The 18,678-nt window shown below is 36.4% G+C and overlaps 1 protein-coding gene across 1 annotated transcript in view; it reads left to right on the forward strand.

Moving 5' to 3' along the window:
* CUNH14orf39 (chromosome unknown C14orf39 homolog) overlaps positions 1–18,678 on the forward strand; it is a 163,699-nt gene that overhangs the window by 87,939 nt on the left and 57,082 nt on the right. Inside the window, exons 2-5 of the mRNA XM_034993380.1 lie at positions 8,791–8,847; positions 8,939–8,995; positions 11,463–11,589; positions 15,844–15,933. Coding sequence (XP_034849271.1) covers positions 8,799–8,847; positions 8,939–8,995; positions 11,463–11,589; positions 15,844–15,933 — 323 coding nt within the window. The 5' untranslated portion in view covers positions 8,791–8,798. The remainder of the gene's footprint in view (positions 1–8,790; positions 8,848–8,938; positions 8,996–11,462; positions 11,590–15,843; positions 15,934–18,678) is intronic.

The following is an 18,678-nucleotide window of genomic DNA, read 5'->3' on the forward strand; positions in this document are numbered from 1 at the left end:
GGTCAACTTGAATTTCCCCTGCAGATGCCTCTTTCCCAAGCCGTATTTCTTTGGCTTCTTGGCTGGCTTACCAATTGTTGGTTCAGAAACTTACTCCTGTACACAGAGGGCAAGAGAGATCAAAGAAAGAGGCAGACCACTTCAGATTGGTAGGTGACAGGTTTAAGGTAACTTACTTATGAGGCTTGTCTTAAGCGGCACAAGATGAGTAGATCTCTGCACCCACATGCTGAATCTTAAAAGTTTATAGAGGCCTTAACTGGGTTCAGTCATGTATGCAGTCCAGTTGGTCTCAATAACACCTTACTCTCTCAAGGCTATGTCCTTGAAAATGGCTCCCATGGTGGGAATGGTAAGCATCCCAAGGATAGGGGAGGGGTTGAGGAGTCTCCAAGTGCTTGGGTCTAGCTCACAGGTCAACCAGCAGTCACATCCTCTCAATGACCTCCTTCAACAAATTGTATTACATAAATAGATTAATCTGGGATACAGTACATCTTTATGATGTTGAATATTCCTGTTCAGGTACATGGAATGGCTGTCATTTATTCAAATGTTCTTTTATGTCCGTCAGTAAGATTTTATAGTTTCCTTATATAGGAAAAACAGATATGAGAACTGAAAAAGTATCATGGTTTGAAGTTATTATTTTTTTTCTTATTTAAAAAAAATTTTTTTTTTAATTTTATTTATTTATTTGACAGAGAGAGACACAGCAAGAGAGGGAACACAAGCAGGTGGAATGGGAGAGGGAGAAGCAGGCTTCCCGCTGAGCAGGGAGCCCGATGCAGGGCTTGATCCCAGGACCCTGGGATCATGACCTGAGCCGAAGGCAGATGCTTAACGACTGAGCCACCCAGGTGCCCCTGAAGTTATTATTGTAAAGGTCTTAAGTCCTATATAATTCCATAGATTTTGAAGGCATCATTGTATTATAGCACTGTATAATAATTAACATTTACTATTGTTTAAAATTAATGAGGAAGTTTTTCTGTTGATTGTCCCTGAGTTGGTAGATATAGATAATTGGAAGGGGAAGAGGAGCAGAAAATGAGGTTTAGCTTGAAAAATTATCCAGAGCAGGGCCGTGGTAATTGGCCTCTCCTATCCCCTCCTACTCATGTGAATGCACCCAGATTGAAGCCTAAGAAATAGTCTGTAATGAAATTGAGTGATTAACCTGGGAAGGTATAGGTCTCTCAAAGTAGAATGTTTGTGCTTACTCTGGGCTTAGAAATTATGCTAGTGCATTTAACAAGTAGTAAGGTGCCTGAGGGATTTAATGATATGATGAAGAAGACATATGATTCTTTTCTATATTTATAGGGGGGAAAAGTACAATTGAAACTCCAGGGAAAACAAAATATGTATAAGAAATCATGGATTAAATATGAAACAAACTAAAACATGGCATGATTATAATTAATTGATGGAGACTAAACAAAGAAAATTTAACTAACTTTGATGCTTGGAAAGTTGATGCAATCAATTTTCAAATGGCATGTGTAGTGACAAAAAATTTCATCATCTCTACTTTTCTGCATTTAAAAGGAATCTATAAATGCAAGCAATATAAACTGAACTTAGACTATCTTGAACAAAAAGGGAATCTATTGACTAATAGAACTGAAAATCGAGGGGTAGTTGACTCCTCTATATCTTGTTTCTGCTTTTGTCTGTGTTGCCTTCATTATAGGGCAGGTTTTTTCATATGGAGAGAAGGACAGTTAGCAGCTCCAGCCTTACAAGGTTTTTGGAGTTCAGTAGCTTAGAGAGACATTTTTCTTTCATCATTCTGCACATACCATTTAAGGAAAGACTAGCCCTGGAGATGGAGTACTGTGATTGGCCAGGCCATTCGTGGCCTGGTCACATGTTCGTCCCTGAGATGAGCCCTCTGGGAGCTAGATACATAGTGTTATTGGTTTCTGTTAAAAAAGAGGAGTTCTGTTGTCTGAGAAGGGACTCTTGAATGTCCTAAGCCTTTATTTCTCTACAACTGACTTAATTGGGTCAAGGAGAAACTTTCCAGTTGAGAGGAACATTGAACACAAAGCCATGGAAGCTTAAATAAGCATAGTGTCTTCATGGATCAGTGAGGGAATTGGGCTGCTAAAAAGAGAGAGATTTTGTTGGGAAATAAGGTTGAGGTCAAATTATAGAAGGTCTTAAAATAGTGCAGACATTCCAGTTTGAAGCAGAAGAAAATATAATCATTTCTTTCAAATTAGATAGATACCATAATGACATAGATGCAAGAAAAATCAGTATTGTTGTAGGATGGAATAGGAAGAATATAGGATAGATCAAAGGGAATGGGTTGTCCCCAGTCTGTTACAGTAATCCAGATATGAAATGATATAAGCATTTTTTGAGCACATCTCGTTCATTTATTAGAGTATTAGTTGAGTGTCTACCTTGTGTCAGGCACTGACTAGCTGTTGGGCATACAATGGTGAGTAAAAAAGGAATAAAATTAAAGAATCACGTGATGTGAAGGATAGAATAAGAGGGGTAAATTAAAATTTAAGATCTCATTTAATAGGATTTTAGAAGTAAGTAGATATACTTGAGGGAAACAGGATTGCACCAAAAACAGAATCAAAGGATATATGAACAGTAAAACAATGAATGGGTCAAATTAACATTAAATGGTTCCTATAAGATCTACAAGAACAAAAAAAGCCTGTTTTTGTTTGTTTGTTTGCACTTGCCTAATATGGTTTGCATGCACTTAGAAGGAAACCTACTGGGGTGCCTGGGTGGCTCAGTCGTTAAGCGTCTGCCGTCCGTTCTGGTCATGATCCCAGGGTCCTGGGATCGAGCCTCACATCGGGCTCCCTGCTCAGCAGGAAGCCTGCTTCTCCCTCTCCCACTCCCCCTGCTTGTGTTCCCTCTCTTGCTGTGTCTCTCTCTGTCAAATAAATAAAATCCTTAAAAAAAGAAAGGAAACCTACTAGCATTAGGATTATTGTCAAGAAAATAGAGCAGAGTTGTCAAATAACTACTCATATTTTATTGATGTGGTAATTCAAGGAAGTGATGAAAATACAAACCTAATGTAGCCAGGAAGATGAGCAGCACTAATCTTACCACAGGGGATCAAATGAGGAAACAAAGGAGGGGGGGTTGTTTTGATTAATATTAATATTAATATTATTATATTATAATAGTATATATAATATTATATATATTATATGTATATTTAATAAATTTAATATTGAGGAAACAAAGGAGGGGTTGTTTTGATTAATATTAATATTTAATATTATTATATTATAGTGTAGTATATATAATATGATAATATATATTAAATATATATCTTTAATAAATTTAATATTAAAATGTAAATTTCATCATGCATATTTGAAAATTTGGGCACACTTTAAACTTGTTGGTTTTTTTCATTGACCTGATTACCGTTCATGTAAATAAATTTGTGTTAGATTCAAATTGCTTCACTTCCTCTTCTATGACTATTTTCTTTATAAGGACTGTTCTTAGAATGAGGTGGCATTTATTACCTTATAATTGCATGTGAATTGAATTGGGATTATTCCTTGTGGCTGTGAAGGTGTTTGTGGGTGTTGGGGCAGAGGGGACAGAGGGGATTGGGCCTGTTCTTAGGAAGCCTACAGTATGATGGATGAGATAGATATTTATATAACAATTACACAAATAATGTAGAATTATAACCATGTTAAAGGCTATGAAGGATGAATACATGAACTCTGAGAGTTTATAATGAGCATTACTGAGGCTGATACTTGAGTTGAGATTTGAAGGATTAGGAGGTTATCAAATGAAGGATACAGCATTCCAGGCTGAGCAGCCAGCAAGTGCAATGCCTAGAAAGGAAGATGTTAAGAACTGAAAGAAGGTCTGTAAGGCTGGATTGTAGGGAAGAAAATAAGGTTGGTATAATATGAGGAAGCAGAGCTAGAAAGGGACAAGATCATAAAGGGCCTTATAAGCCATGATAAGAATTTTGTCCTTAGGACAATAGGAAGTCATTCCTATTGAAGTGTTCTAAGGGGTGTGTGTGTGTATTAGAGAGAGAGAGACAGAGACAAACAGAAAGTAATAAATTTGCATTTAAAATCACTCCATTGAAAGATGGATGAAGAATGGACTAGAGGGCTAGAGTAGATATGCAGCAAAACTAGTTTGGAAGCTACTATAATAATCCAGGTGAGAAAATGATGGTAACCTGGACTAAAATGGTGGCAATTGAGATGGAGAGAAATAGATGGAAAGATATGTAAGAGGTAAAATTGGTAGGGTTTGTGATAGATTAGATGTGGGGGAATGATATGAGAAGAAGACTGTCAAGGATGATGCCTAGATTTATGGCACATACAAATGGATACTGGTCGCATTTATGGAAAGACAGATAACAAAAAAGGCCCAGCATTAGTGGAGGGAAAAACATGAATTGTGTTTTGGCTTATTGTGTAGGCAATTAAGATCTATGCATCTGGAACTCAGAGGATAGGTGTCATAGAAAGTTTCTCTTATTTTTTTACTTTTTAGCATTTAAATTCACTTATATTTGGAGAATTTTTTTTACCTCAGTCTGAGGGAAACAAGAGATGGGGCATGTGGCCTAGGCTTTCCCAAATCAAATGTACCCACCCCAAATTTTGAATTTGAAGTAAGTGACACAAAGAAGTGTGCCCTAGGAAGAATTTCTTCTGGCAGTGATGGCAGTTGAAATTAGATCAAGTTTGTAGGGCAGTTGTGGTTGTGGACGTAACAGAAGCATCTCATGCTGGTGGTAGTAGTGTGAATTGCAGTCCTTAGTGCTTGGTTGTGGTTGTGTTGTCTTGACCTCCAGTTCTGTGGTATGAGTTTGGGCATTGTTCTTTCCTAGGTTGCCTCTGAGTCTGGTTCTCTAGCTATTCTGGGGATTTTGTGATAAGCAGTATCATTTGAACAAATTCTGTTTTCGCTTACACCAGCCAGAGTCACCTTCGGTTGTTTGCCACTAAGGACGTGGATTGATACTAGAGGCCCGGGCTAGAGATATACATTTGTGAGTCATCTGTATAGTAGTTGTAGTGGAAGCTGTGTAGTGGAAGCTGTAGTGGAAGCTGTGTAGTGGAAGGGACGAATTACTTTAATATAGAGAGAGAATAAGAAAAGGGCTAGGATTGAGCCCAAGGAATTTATAACATTTCATGATTCAGTGGAAGAGGATGAGTCTGAAAGAAGAGATAAATTATTAGAAATAGTAGAAAAAACAGGTAAATACTGTATCTCAGAAGCAAAGATGTTGGAGTTTTTTTAAAGTAATCTCTATGCCCCACATGAGGCTCAAACTCATGACCCTGAGATCAAGAGTTCTATGCTCTACCACCTGGGAGCCAGCCACATGCCCCCAAGTGTTGGAGTTACTGATTCTCACTTTACATTTGAGGAAACTAAGCTTGGGTTAGAAACCTGCCCAAAGTTTTGACTTAAGAAATAATAGAACTAGAAGTTGAATCCATATCTGTATGCCTACAAAATGGTTTATAGAGTTGATTGGATATATATAAAGGATATATCAAAGAAGACTGGGTGTTACACGCAACTAATGAATCATTGAACACTACATCAAAAACTAATGTACTCTATGTTGGCTAACTGAATTGAATAAAAAAAGAAAAGAAAAAATCAGCAAGACTTTGTGAATAGTTATAAGAGATGAAGAAAGTAATGAGACAGTTAAAATACCAACTTTCCACATATTGATTTTGAGGGTAATTACTGTGCTACTGAGAGAGGTGTGTTAGAGGGAAAGGAAGAGATGACTTTGGATTTGGATCAGATTGAACCCAGACTAATGGAAACATGTAAATGTAAATATTTTTATAACTTTCAGATAATAAGATAGGACTGGAAGTAAAGATTTGGGAATTTTAAGCACAGAAGTGACAACTAAAGTCATTAGAATGAATGATCCAAAGAAAAGAGTATAGAGAAAGGTAGAGTTAAAGGAATCTTTGATAAGAGTCCATAGTTGGGTAGTGATGGTAAAAGGGAAGAAGTAGAAGCCAAAATCAGAAGTGCTGGTAGGAGAGATAGAGAACTATGAGAGAGTAGTGTCTTGGAAGTCAAGGTTGCAAAGACCTTTAATAGGACCAAATATGGAGGAGAGTTAGAAAAAAAGGTTGGGGGGGGGGCGGATAAGACTGAGAAAAGACCATTAGATTTGGAATAAAAATATTTTATTGATTATCTGAGAAAGCAGTTTATTGTCATGGGGATAGCAGATGAGTTTAAAAAGTCAATGGGGAAAGGAGTGGAAAGCAATAGTAAACAGGAGATGTGCTTTCTGTTGGATAGATTTAGCAGTAAAAAGGAATACAGTACAATTAGAATGGGGAGCAGGTTTAAATAAAGAATTTCTTCAGATTCTGATTTGCATATCTGGTGCAAAGGGGAAGGTGCTAATGATAGGTAGGGAGGGATTTTTATGGGAGTACTTTCCCAGAAAATGATTTGTTTAGATAAATGTTTACCTGAGTCAACGGTCTATAATTTTTCTAATGGTGCTCTATATTTCATTGGGGGAATAGAGAGGGAAGAATAAAATTTAAAACCCTCCAGTAGATGGAACTTCATCTTTATTGCTTTCTAGAAGGGATTTTTTAGAATGGACTTGGTGGTAGTGGTTTTGGTAGAACACAGTTGTATTTTTGTGAGAGTAATTAGGATATGCATAGATGTGAACTTAAATGCAAATAAGTTGATTTTCAGGTGTCAGGAAGGTTGGTGTTTCTATGTTTCCACAAATTTTTACAAGAAAATCTACTGTTAAGTTGAACTGCATCAACACTTTTGACCTATCAAATTGTCTTGACAGTCATAGCAATGTAGTACCAGCAAGACTAAATAACTTTAACCTTCATATTTATGCCCTTATTCCTTCCTAAAAAGGGGGTAGTTAACAAATATATCATAAACAAGTATAAGAATAAAGCTGTTAAATCTCTTACATCATCAAACTTCATTAGTTTTGATGGCCTACTATCAATACTAATGAGCAACATTACACCACATTATAATAAAATCAGTTATGCACATATAATCTGAAGTATTTAAGCAAGAAAAACCTCTGAAAATTTCTTTTTCATTTTAATAATCTGCGAATTTAGGTTGTGGTGAGTTGAGGCAATTATTTAGATCATTTAGTATTGAAAATCTTTATCAGAAATATATTAATAATTAAAGCAATTTGGGGGCTGATTTGCTTAAATTATATTTTCTCTACTCTTTTGTTTTCACTTTGGATATGCTGACAAATTCTAAGAGCACAAATTATCTAAAGGCAGCATTTGGACAAAAAATGTTAATGTGCATTTTATTTGAAACTAAACAAATGAGTCACTCAGAATGTTTGTTGAATGAAAATATATTTGAATTCTTATGCTTGCTTTTAAAGAAGTTCTGAAAATGCTGAATGCAAAATTGAATTCTGATGATCGATTCGAGTTTTTTCCTCTCAATTTTACTGCTGCTCTCTGAAAATACTTTTTAAAACGGCTATGTTACAAGAGGAATGAATCGTCTTAAAACAACATTTGTCTTCAAGGCAACATGAAAATCCCTGACAGGTTCCCTGTTCCTCCTTTCAGGGCTTCGCTCTGACTCCCGCACCACTTCTGGGGTTTCGGGGTGCTTGGTTCACGCTTCCCCCGGGGGGAAGGGGTGATTGCCGCCGCGCTGGTCTCGCGGGGAGTTCGATCTCGCTCTTCAGCGCGATCTGCAGCTCCCGCGGCCGGCTTCGCGGAGTCTCGCGGGGCTGGGTGGGGCCGAAGCGGACCCCCGCCCGCCTTTCGGTGTCGGGTTCTGCGTGGAGTACCCCGCCCTCGCGACCCTCAGTCGAGCTGTGGGACCCGGAGAAGGGAGGGCGTGAAACGTTCGGGTCCCGGAGGGGCCGTTGAGGTGGGTGGGAAAGGGAGCTCCGTGTGGCGGTTATTCCCTGGGCCGGCGGCTCTGAGGGATCTGGGGGGCTGACGGGCCCTGTCCCCAGAGTTCGAGCGGCGGTCGCGTCAGGGCTAGCCGGCGCGTGGCCTCCTCCTCCGCCACAGTGCCGCCCCAAGCAGTGGGCGCCGCCGCCTGCCTGGAGGGTTAGGGAGGGACGCGGGTGAGCCGAAGCGCGTCGGCTGTGAGGGTGTTGGCCCTGAGCGAACTTCGCGCTTCAGAATGGGCGGGAAGAGTGGCTCCTCGAGTCTGCGCGTGACGAGTAATACGACCCCCGCCTCAGGCGTATTTTGTACTGCGACTTGGCAGTCCTGTGAAAACCTCCACTTTGGGGATTTTTGGTGGTAAATTCGTAAGTGCAAAATTGCATTCTCGCTTGGTTTTACCTTGGTTTTGGTTAAGGACTTTCTTAGGAATCTTGCTACGCGTAGTGGTGCGCGCGCCGAAAAGGGCATATTCAGAGAGAAGATTTTAAAGGGCATATCCTTTTGAGGAATCTTGGTGTCTGTGCACTCCAGAATATTCAGTGACGTATTGCAATACCACGTATAAATGATTATGAAGGCTCCCCCCCCCCCCCCCCCCCCCCCCCAGATATTTCAGCCCTGCAACGACATTCAGCGAGTATTTATTGGGGCCTTACGAGGGCTGTGCCCAGTACTGGGCTGACGGGGTCCCGACCCTCAGTTCTTGCTCCCCCCACATTTTGCTGTAATAATGCTTGGTTAAAAACGTTGTTACCAAACGAATATATGCTGTTTTGCATATGACTTCAGAAAATCCTTCCTTACAATTTTTTTTTTTTTTTTTTAAATATAGTATCCAAGATGAACGACAGCCTATTTGTCAGTTTGGACAGACTTTTGCTAGAATTTGGTAGGTATAGAATGAAAATAAAGAAATAGGTAACTATTTGTATTATCATTTAACATTTTAACAATGAAATGCCGTTACTGTTTTTTTTTAGTTTTCCAGTATGAGCAAGATATAAGTACTAAAGAAGATATGCTTCAGCGAATTAATAGTAAGTCGTTTTGTGTGATAAAATTATTCTAGCTTTTAAGTTTTTTTATGGCATGTAAGATAATAAGCAGTTGCCTTGTTCAGGGTAACTTATAGTTGGGATTATAACTTTTGTTCTAGTTCTATCTAGTGACTAATACTAAGCTGTTTGCCCTAACTATGGCTTTTCAGTAATACATTTCTGTATTCAGCATTCAGTTATTTTGTGTTGAAGAATTTTGCTTTAAGCAGATATAACACCTTAATTAAGCACAGTTGAAATGTTATTTTTCTCAAATGACAGGTTATTTCAAACAAGTAAATTTTAAATGTATGCTTTTTTATAGTTTCAAATTTTTATTTAAATTCCAGTTATTCAACATGCAGTGTAATATTAGTTTCAGGTGTAGGATTTACTGATTCATCACTTACATACAACACTGGTGCTCATCACAAGTGCCTTCCTTCATATCCATCACCCATTTAATCCATGCCCCCCATACCTCTACCCTCCAGCAAGCCTCAGTTTGTTCTCCTTTGTTAAAGAGTCTCTTTTATGGTTTGCCTCTCTCTCTTTTTTCCCCTATGTTCATTAGTTTTGTTTCTTAAATTCCACATATAAGTGAAATCATATGGTATTTGTCTGTCTCTGACTGACTGACTTTGCTTAGCATGATATTCTCTAGCTCCATCCTTGTCATTGCAAACGGCAAGATTTCATTCTTTTTTATGGCTGAGTAATATTCCATTGCAGATAGGCACCACATCCTTTTTTTTTTTTTTAAGATTTATTTATTTATGTATTTGAGAGAGAGAAAATATGAGTGGGAGGGTCAGAGGGAGAGGGAGAGAGAATAGCAAATAGACTCCATGCTGAGCCCCTAGAGGGATGAGGGGGCTCGATCCCACAACAGGGAGATCAGGGCCCAAGCTGAAACCAAGAGTCACATGCCCAACTGACTATACCATCCAGGTGCCCCTACACCACATCTTCTTTATCCATTCATCTGTGGATGGACATTTGGGCTCTTTCCATAATTTGGCTATTGTTGATAATGCTGCTATAAACATCAGGGTGCATGTGCCCCTTCTAATCAATTTTTTTTTTTTTTTAGAGAGAGCACACTTGAGGGGTGGTAGGGAGAGTCGCAGAGGGAGAGAGATAAAGCCGAAGCAGGCTCCTCACTCAGCACAGAGCCTGACCCAGGGCTCCATCTCACCACTCTGAGATCAAATCAAGAGTTGGATGCTTAACTGAGCTACCCAGGCACCCTTCCAATCAGTATTTTTGTATCCTTTGGGTAATACCTAGTAGTGCAATTGCTGGATCACAGAGTAGTTCTATTTTTAACTTTCAGACGAACCTCATATTGTTTTCCAGAGTGGCTGAACCAGTTTACATTCCCACCAATAGTGTAAGAATGTTCCCCTTTCTCCACATCCTCACCAACATCTGTTGCTAATTTTAGCCAGTCTGACAGGTGTGAGGTGATATCTCAGCGTAGTTTTGATTTGTATTTTCCTGATGATTAGTGATGTAGAGCATCTTTTCATGTGTCTGTTAGTTATCTGTATGTCTTCTTTGGAAAAATGTCTATTTGTGTCTTCTGCTCATTTTTTAACTGGATTATTTAGGTTTTGGGTGTTAAGTTTGATAAGTTCCTTATAGATTTTGGATCACATGAGTGAATTTTTAAAATCTTTTTAGACATCACCAAAAGTCAGGGGCCAGGATTGATGGATGTCCATTTTCAGGAATAATTCTGAAAAATGATATTATGAGGGAAATGGCAAAACAAATTACATAAATACAGTATTTTAAGATCCTACATAAAAACTATCATAAAATATAACCATTAATTTCTTGATGGTTCTGAAAAGATAGAATTTGGTTACCTTTCTGCAACAAAAAAGAATGCAGATAAAATAAGAATTTATTTTAATATTTAAATTATATTTTATCTTATATTTATTCACTACTAACAAAGAAATAAGTGAGTCAAAGGTGTATTTAATAATTAATTGACATGGAGTTGATGAAGAGAAATTTTACATTTGTCAAAACCAAAACAAGTTAGTATCATATATGACTAAATGTTTATATGAACTTATACTGTCATAAGATACCATTGATCCTAGATATCACTTAATCTAGCCCTCTTACGTTAAAGATGAGGGACAGGGACATTTCTTTCTTTCTTTCTTTTTTTAAGTTTTTATTTAAATTCCAGTTAGTTAACACAGTATAATATTAGTTTCAGGTGTACTTCTCCCATCCCAAACACAAATCCTTTGCTTCTGGGTCTAGGAGCAAGCCTGGTTCTGGTTCTGTGTTTTTTAGTATAGGGCCTTCCCATCTCAAGCTTCACTCCCTCTCAGTTCTCTAGTTCTCCTTCTTTTAGGTAAATTGCCATATCCCTTTATCCTCTGTATTTTTTAATTTTGAATTTATGATTTCTACCTTAAAGATAAACATTTCTCCTTTCCAGAATGCTTTGAAGATATTAAAGAAAACAAGGCAACTATTTGTAAGATACATGAAACTATAAATACAACAGATGAAGAAATTGGTCATTACTGTAAACATAGTAAGGAGATCAAAGACAACTGTAGTAAGTGAGTATTTGAAAGAAATGAACTTCCAGTAATTGGCACTAGATTATTTTATTCAAGGTTTCTGTTATTTATAATTTATAGTATTTATAATTGAAGACACTGTTGCTTTAAAGTAGTGTTTTGTATTAGCAGAAGAATGAGTCAGGTCTTAACTTGCTTTGCTACATGCTTTGGTAAAAAAGGATCATAGGAGGATCAAAAGAAAAATAGAAATGCTGTAAAATCTCTCTAATTCATATCTGAATAGTCTACAGAATTTTGAATAATATAGGCTCAGTATATAAAATTCCTATCAGGTAAATACGTTTGAAATAATTTCCATCTTTGAGTTTTTAAGATCTTATTTTTTTTTAGGGGAATCTAGCCTAAAATCAGTTGCTTTTCAAAGTTAATGTATTCAGTATGTTAAGAATTCTTTCAGCATGGCTTCAGGTTCTGGATCCTAGTGGTTAAGTTTATTATAAGACAAACATTTTGAAACAAAGGCTTACTAGTGGAGCTTTATTATACATTACAAAAATAAAATGTGTTAGTTTTCTGTACTTTATGTAGACCATTGTCTTTGTATTAACTACTATAATTTAGAATCCTATTTGTTTTAAAATATTTTTTATTCGGAATTTTAACGTTTTTTTAATTTTTCCCCCTTTATAAAAGTAATGCCTACCTAGTATAAAAATTCAAAAATTATATAAATGTGTAGTATAAAAAGTTATTCCCTGCCTGCAGTTTCTACCTCAACGCTATCCTCTTCCTTATAGGTAATCATTTTTAACGATTCTATCTTTTCAGACATTTTTCAATAAAAATTCAATGTCACTATTACATAAACTTTTTTTTTTTTTTTTTTTTGAGAGAGAGAATGAGATAGAGAGAGCATGAGAGGGGGGAGGAGCAGAGGGAGAAGCAGACTCCCCGCTGAGCAGGGAGCCCGATGCGGGACTCGATCCCAGGACTCCAGGATCATGACCTGAGCCGAAGGCAGTCGCTTAACCAACTGAGCCACCCAGGCGCCCCTATTACATAAACTTTTATGTACATCTATCTATATATCTATTTTTTCTTTTTACAAAATGGGATCATACTGTATTTACTGTTTTTAAAAAATTTAACAGTATGTTATGTAAATGATACTATACATGTAGTGATTATGTATAGATTTCATTAACAACTCCATGGGATTTTGTAGTGTTGGTGTATCTTAAATTATTTAACCATTCTCCTATTAATAGACATTTAGGTTTCTAGTTTTTCCCTTTTATGAGCAACTTGTACAGGTATCCTTCCACATTTATAGACCTGTTGCTATAGAATGAGCTTCTAGAAGTGCTAGAACTTTTAGATCAAAGAGTATGCACATTTAAACATCTGATAGATAATTTCAAACTTCTCTCCACAGAAAGATTACATAAATTTATACTTCCACCAACAGTGTATATGAAAGTTCCTGTTTCCTCATACCCTTGACAACACTGAAATTATGTTTAAATTTTTGTTTAAATTATTTGTCAATCTGATAACAAAACATACTATTGAACTTTCTCTTTTATTTTGATTTAAGTTTTATTATAGGAGGTTTTACCAGTGGTTTCCTTCAACTAGATGCAGTGGGTGCTGGGAAAGTAGTTTCCCCTTAGAACCATTGTCCAAGATGTATTGTACTTCATTCAAGCTTAATCTCTGCTGGGTTCCGAGGACAGTTAGTAGGATCTTAATACTGTGATATACCTCTAATTCATGATTTCAGCATACTGGTTAAGAGATTTAAATGTGGGATATGAATTCATAAAGTACTAGAAGAAATATAAGTAACCATGTAATCTTTGAGAGTAGAAGGCCTTTGTAAGTATACACCAAAAGTAGAAACTACAGAGGAAACAGTGGGTAAATATGACTACACAGAAGTTAAAAAGAAAAATGCCTCCAAATGATATAAAAGGCAAAAGGATAAGATAGGAAAAATGTCAAGTAAGGGTTAATTTTTAAAAATATAAAGTAGGGGCACCTGGGTGGTTCAGTTTGTTAAGCGGCTACCTTCTGCTCGGGTCATGATCCCAGGGCCCTGGGATTGAGCCCGCATCAGGCTCTCTGCTCAGTAGGCAGCCTGCTTCTCCCTCTCCCTCTGCCTGCTCCACCTGCTTGTGCTCTCTTTCTCTCTGTCAAATAAATAAATAAAATATAACAAAAATAAAAATAATAAAAATATAAAGTACATGTGGAAACTAATAAGCAAAAGCCCCATTAGAAAAATGGGCAAAGAAAATAAATAGGTAAATACCAAAATGAAGAAATAAATGTTTAATAAACATATGAACAAATGCCCAGTCTTACTGGTAATCAGACATCCAAATTAAAGCAATAATAAAATGCTGCTTTTTTGCCTTTAAGTTTTACAGAAATTTAAAGGAAGATAATATCCTGTGTTGGCCAGGGAATAAGAAAATCATTTGTCTTGTACACTATAGTCATGTATGCTGGTATAAAACTTTTGGATGACACATCAGTATATTTTTTAAAAAGCTTTAAAAATAAGCATGGCTTTTGATTAAAAGTTTCCATTTCTGAAAATTTTTCATAAGGAAATAATTAGGCATTTTCTCAAAGATGTAATGTACAATAAGGTATTTCAACCTTTTTTATGATAGGAAAACATTGAAAAGAACATTAGGTGATGGGTTAAATGAATTTTGGTATAGGCATATGAATGAAGAGTAGCTGACCAATAAAATTATAAGTGTATATTTATTGACATGGAAAGATGTTAGCTTTCTATTGACATGGAAAGATGTATATTCCAAAATGAAAAAAGCAATAAAACAACATTCATAGTATGAACCCAATTTAGTAATTGTCTATTTACATATAATTAGAAATAATTTAGGAGTATATACATCAAAATGCTTACAGGAAAAGCTTTTTAGTGAAAATGTTTTCTTAGAGAATTTTAAAAATACTCAGAATATGTGTATGTATAACCTTTGACCTTACAGTTCCATTTTGGGGAACGTTTTCTAAGGAAATGATTAGCAATTCAGACAAATATTTATGTAAAAGTTCTATTTACAATAGAAAAACTTAGATTAAGCAAAAATGGCCAACAATATGGGAATGGTTAGATAAATTATGGAATATGATGTATTTATTAAAACCTTTACAATGAATTCTTAGTGACAAGGAAAATGTGTATAATTTAAAAGGAGATGATAAAAGAGGATACATTATTATATATGTGAATATGATCTCAAAGATGTTAAATATAGGGGTACCTGTGGGGTGTAGTCAGTTAAGCATCCAGCTCTTGGTTTCAGCTCAGGGTGGTGAGATGGAGCCCTGCATAAGGCTCCTCACTCAGCCCTGAGTCCGCTTAAGATTCTCTCTCCATCTGCCTCTTCCCCCACTCTCTCTCTCCCTCAAATAAATAAACCTTTAAAAAAAGATGTTAAAATATACTTATCATAAAATCTGGAAATAGTTTATTAAAACAATAATAGTAGTTATTATTCAGTGATGAGAATATGGATGATAGTCATTTCCTTACATATGCTTTTCTTTGCTTCCGAAGTGGGCATGTGAATTTTTGAATCTGAAAATAATATTTAAAGATTCAAAAAAAGAGCTAGAGGAAATAGTTGAACAACACTTAGAATGGAAGCTGACATGGTGGATGCAAATTTTAGATTTTTCACATTTGGTAACATTTTTCAAGTCTTGTAATAAAACAAAAAATATTATGACTATTCATTTTATTCTTACTATCTGATTTTATAACTCTTTTGGCCTAGTTTCTTTCTTTCTAGTTCAGGAGGGTATAGCGACCCAACTTGCTAAGTTTCAAAGGAGAAAAAGCCTCTTTTTAGCCTTTATTCTAGTTCTTTGAATCCTTACTCCAAAAGAATTTGTTAGCCAAGATCTTAGAAGTATGATGAGAAGGAAGCCTGATGTTGAAGTATTGCACAGTATATTCTAGAAATGCCATAGCAATACACAGTCCAGCCATATAACATTTGCTCTTTCCTTAGTCATGGTTCCACAGTAGGTTTTATGTAAAAATTAATGGATATTGATACTTGAGTATATGTATGATTGCCTGAATGATGGTAGTGGTGGTGATGGAAGGAGGGCATATTTTCTTGATATAGGCTTGTTTTCTCCAGGAAGAGAAAGATTCATTTATCTTTAAATAGCTAAATTCATTTTTATTATCTCTTACAATTTATTATTCTGAGATTCTAATTACAATGTTTTTTTCCATAGCTGGAAGCCAACATGTGATGTTTTTCATAAGCATGAAGACTATATGCAGGACCAATTTACTATTTATCAAGAAACTATTGAAAAAGACAAGTACAGTACACATATTAATTTATCAGTTATATAATTTAGTATGCTTCATAAAAATATTACTTGAAAAATGCAGAAACTTTGTACATTGGGAGAGTTTTTTGTTTTTGTTTTTAAAGTAAATCCAGTGCTTTGGACTCTTTGGGTGCCATTGGAGGCCTCCCTATCTGTTATAAAGCTCTACCACCCTGGATTATTTAGATATGTCCTTAGATAGAAACAATTTATCAGTAGGAATTGTTAATAGCAGAGTGCTTCAATTAATGGTCTTTATAATTGAATTGTTATAGGTAAATATCTGGGGGAATAGGTAGCTATAGAATTAGCTTATGAAAAATTTGGAGTATTGACTTTTTGAAGGGGATTTTATATGGAACTTCTCATTTTCAGAGAACTAATGGTACTGGGTGTTATATTCTAATGGAGAAACCCATTGTATGGGTTTATTTTATTATGTGTAAGATAACCTTGTTTGGAGGACTAAATGTAATTAATGAATATAATGGAACAAGGTGAGAGATTTCGTTTTTTGGTTTTTGGTTTTTGGTTTTTTTTAAGGTATTATTTATTTACTTGCCAAAGAGAGAGAGGGAGAGAGAGCGCGCACGAGCGAGCACAAGCAGGGGGAGCGGCAGGCAGAGGGAGAAGCAGGCTCCCCACATTTTTTTAAATTATTTTTTAAAGTGTTGAAACTCAATGCCCAATGTGGGGCTCAAACTTATGACCCTGAAATTGAGTCACATGCTCTACTGACTGGCCCAGGCAGATGCCCCTATATATGTACATTTAAAAAAATTATTATTGGGCGCCTGGGTGGCTCAGTTGGTTAAGCGACTGCCTTCGGCTCAGGTCATGATCCTGGAGTCCCTGGATCGAGTCCGCATCAGGCTCCCTGCTCGGCAGGGAGCCTGCTTCTCCCTCTGACCCTCCCCCCTCTCATGTGCTCTCTCTCTCATTCTCTCTGTCTCAAATAAATAAATAAAATCTTTAAAAAAAATTATTATTGAAGAATAATTGATGTACCAATTTACATTCCCACCAGTAGTGCACAGGGGTTGCTTTTTCTCCACATCCTTACCAGTAATTGTTATGTCTTGTCTTTTTGATACTAGCTGTCCTGACAGGTGTAAGGTGATATCTCATTGTGGTTTTGATTTGTGTTTCCCTGATGATTAGTGATGTTGAGCATCTATTCATGAACTTTTTGGTCATTTGTATGTTTTTGGAAAAATGTTCAGCTCCTCTGCCCATTTTTAACATGAATTATTAGCCTTTTTGCTATTCAGTTGTATGAGTCCCTTATATACTTTGAATATTAACCCCTTATTGGATATATGGTTTGCAGATATTTTCTTCCATTCTACAGATTGCCTCTTCATTTTGTTAAATTTTTTTTTCTGTGCAGAAGCTTTTTTAGTTCAGTGTGGTCTCATTTATTTTTGCTTTTGTTGCTTGTGATTTGGGTATTATATCCAAAAAAATTTGTTGCAAAGACCAATATCAAGGAGCTCTTCCCCGATGTTTTCTCCTACGAGTTATATAGTTTCAAGTATTACGTTTAAGTCTTTAATCCATTTTGAGTTAATTTTTGTGAGTAGCATAAGGTAGGGGTCCAATTTCATTCTTTCACATGTGGATATCCAGTTTTCCCAGCACCACTTATTGAAGAGACTATCCTTTCTGCATTGAGTATTCTTGGCTCCTTTCCAACTATTTTTTTAAAGATTTTATTTATTTGATATAGAGAGAATGGGGGGGGAGAGAACAGAGGGAGAGTGAGAGGGAGAAGCAGACTCCCCACTAAGCAGGGAGCCCAATGCAGGGCTGGATCCCAGGATCCTGATATCATGACCTGAGCTGAAGGCAGAGGCTTAAACAACTGAGCTACCCAGGTGCCCCTCCTTTTCCAAATATTAATTGACTGTATATACATGGTTTATTTGTGAGCTCTTGATTCTGTTCCATTGGTCTGTGTGTTGTTTTTATGCCAGTATGATAGTGTTTTGATTGCTATATCTTTGTAGCATAGTTTGAAATCAGAGAGTGTGATGCTTCCAGTTTTGTTCTTTCTTGAGATTGCTTTGGCTATTTGGGGGTCTTTTGAAGTTCCATACAAATTTTAGAGTTGTTTTTTCTGTTTCTGTGAAAAATGCTATTGGAATTTTGATAGGGATTGCATTGAATCCAAAGATGGCTTTGGGTAGTATGGACATTATAACAATTCTTCTGATCCATGAGTGCAGAATATCTTTCCATTTATTTATGTTTTCTTCAGTTTATTTGATCAATATCTTATAGTTTTCAGTGGGCAGACCTTTCACCTCCTTGGTTTAATTTATTCCTAAGTATTGTATTGTTTTTGATGCTATTGTAAATGGGATTGTTTTATTTCTTTTTCAGATAGTTTATTGTTAGTATATAGAGATGTAACTGATTTTTGTATGTTGATTTTCTAGTGTGAAATTTCACTGAATTTGTTGATTAGTTCTAACAGTTTTTGGGTGGAGTCTTAAGAGTTTTTTGTAGATAAGATCATGTCATTTTGCAAACAGAGACCATTTTACTTCTTTTTTTTTTTTAATTTTATTATGTTATGTTAGTCACCATACAATACATCATTGGTTTTTGATGTGGTGATCCACGATCCATTGTTTTGTATAACACCCAGTGCTCCATGCAGTACGTGCCCTCCTTAATACCTATCACCAGGCTAACCAATCCCCCCTCCCACCTCCCCTCTAAAACCCT

This window comes from Mirounga leonina, unplaced genomic scaffold (assembly GCF_011800145.1).
Source record: "Mirounga leonina isolate KUSES-001 unplaced genomic scaffold, KU_Mleo_1.0 Mir_82, whole genome shotgun sequence".
Classification (NCBI taxonomy): domain Eukaryota; kingdom Metazoa; phylum Chordata; class Mammalia; order Carnivora; family Phocidae; genus Mirounga; species Mirounga leonina.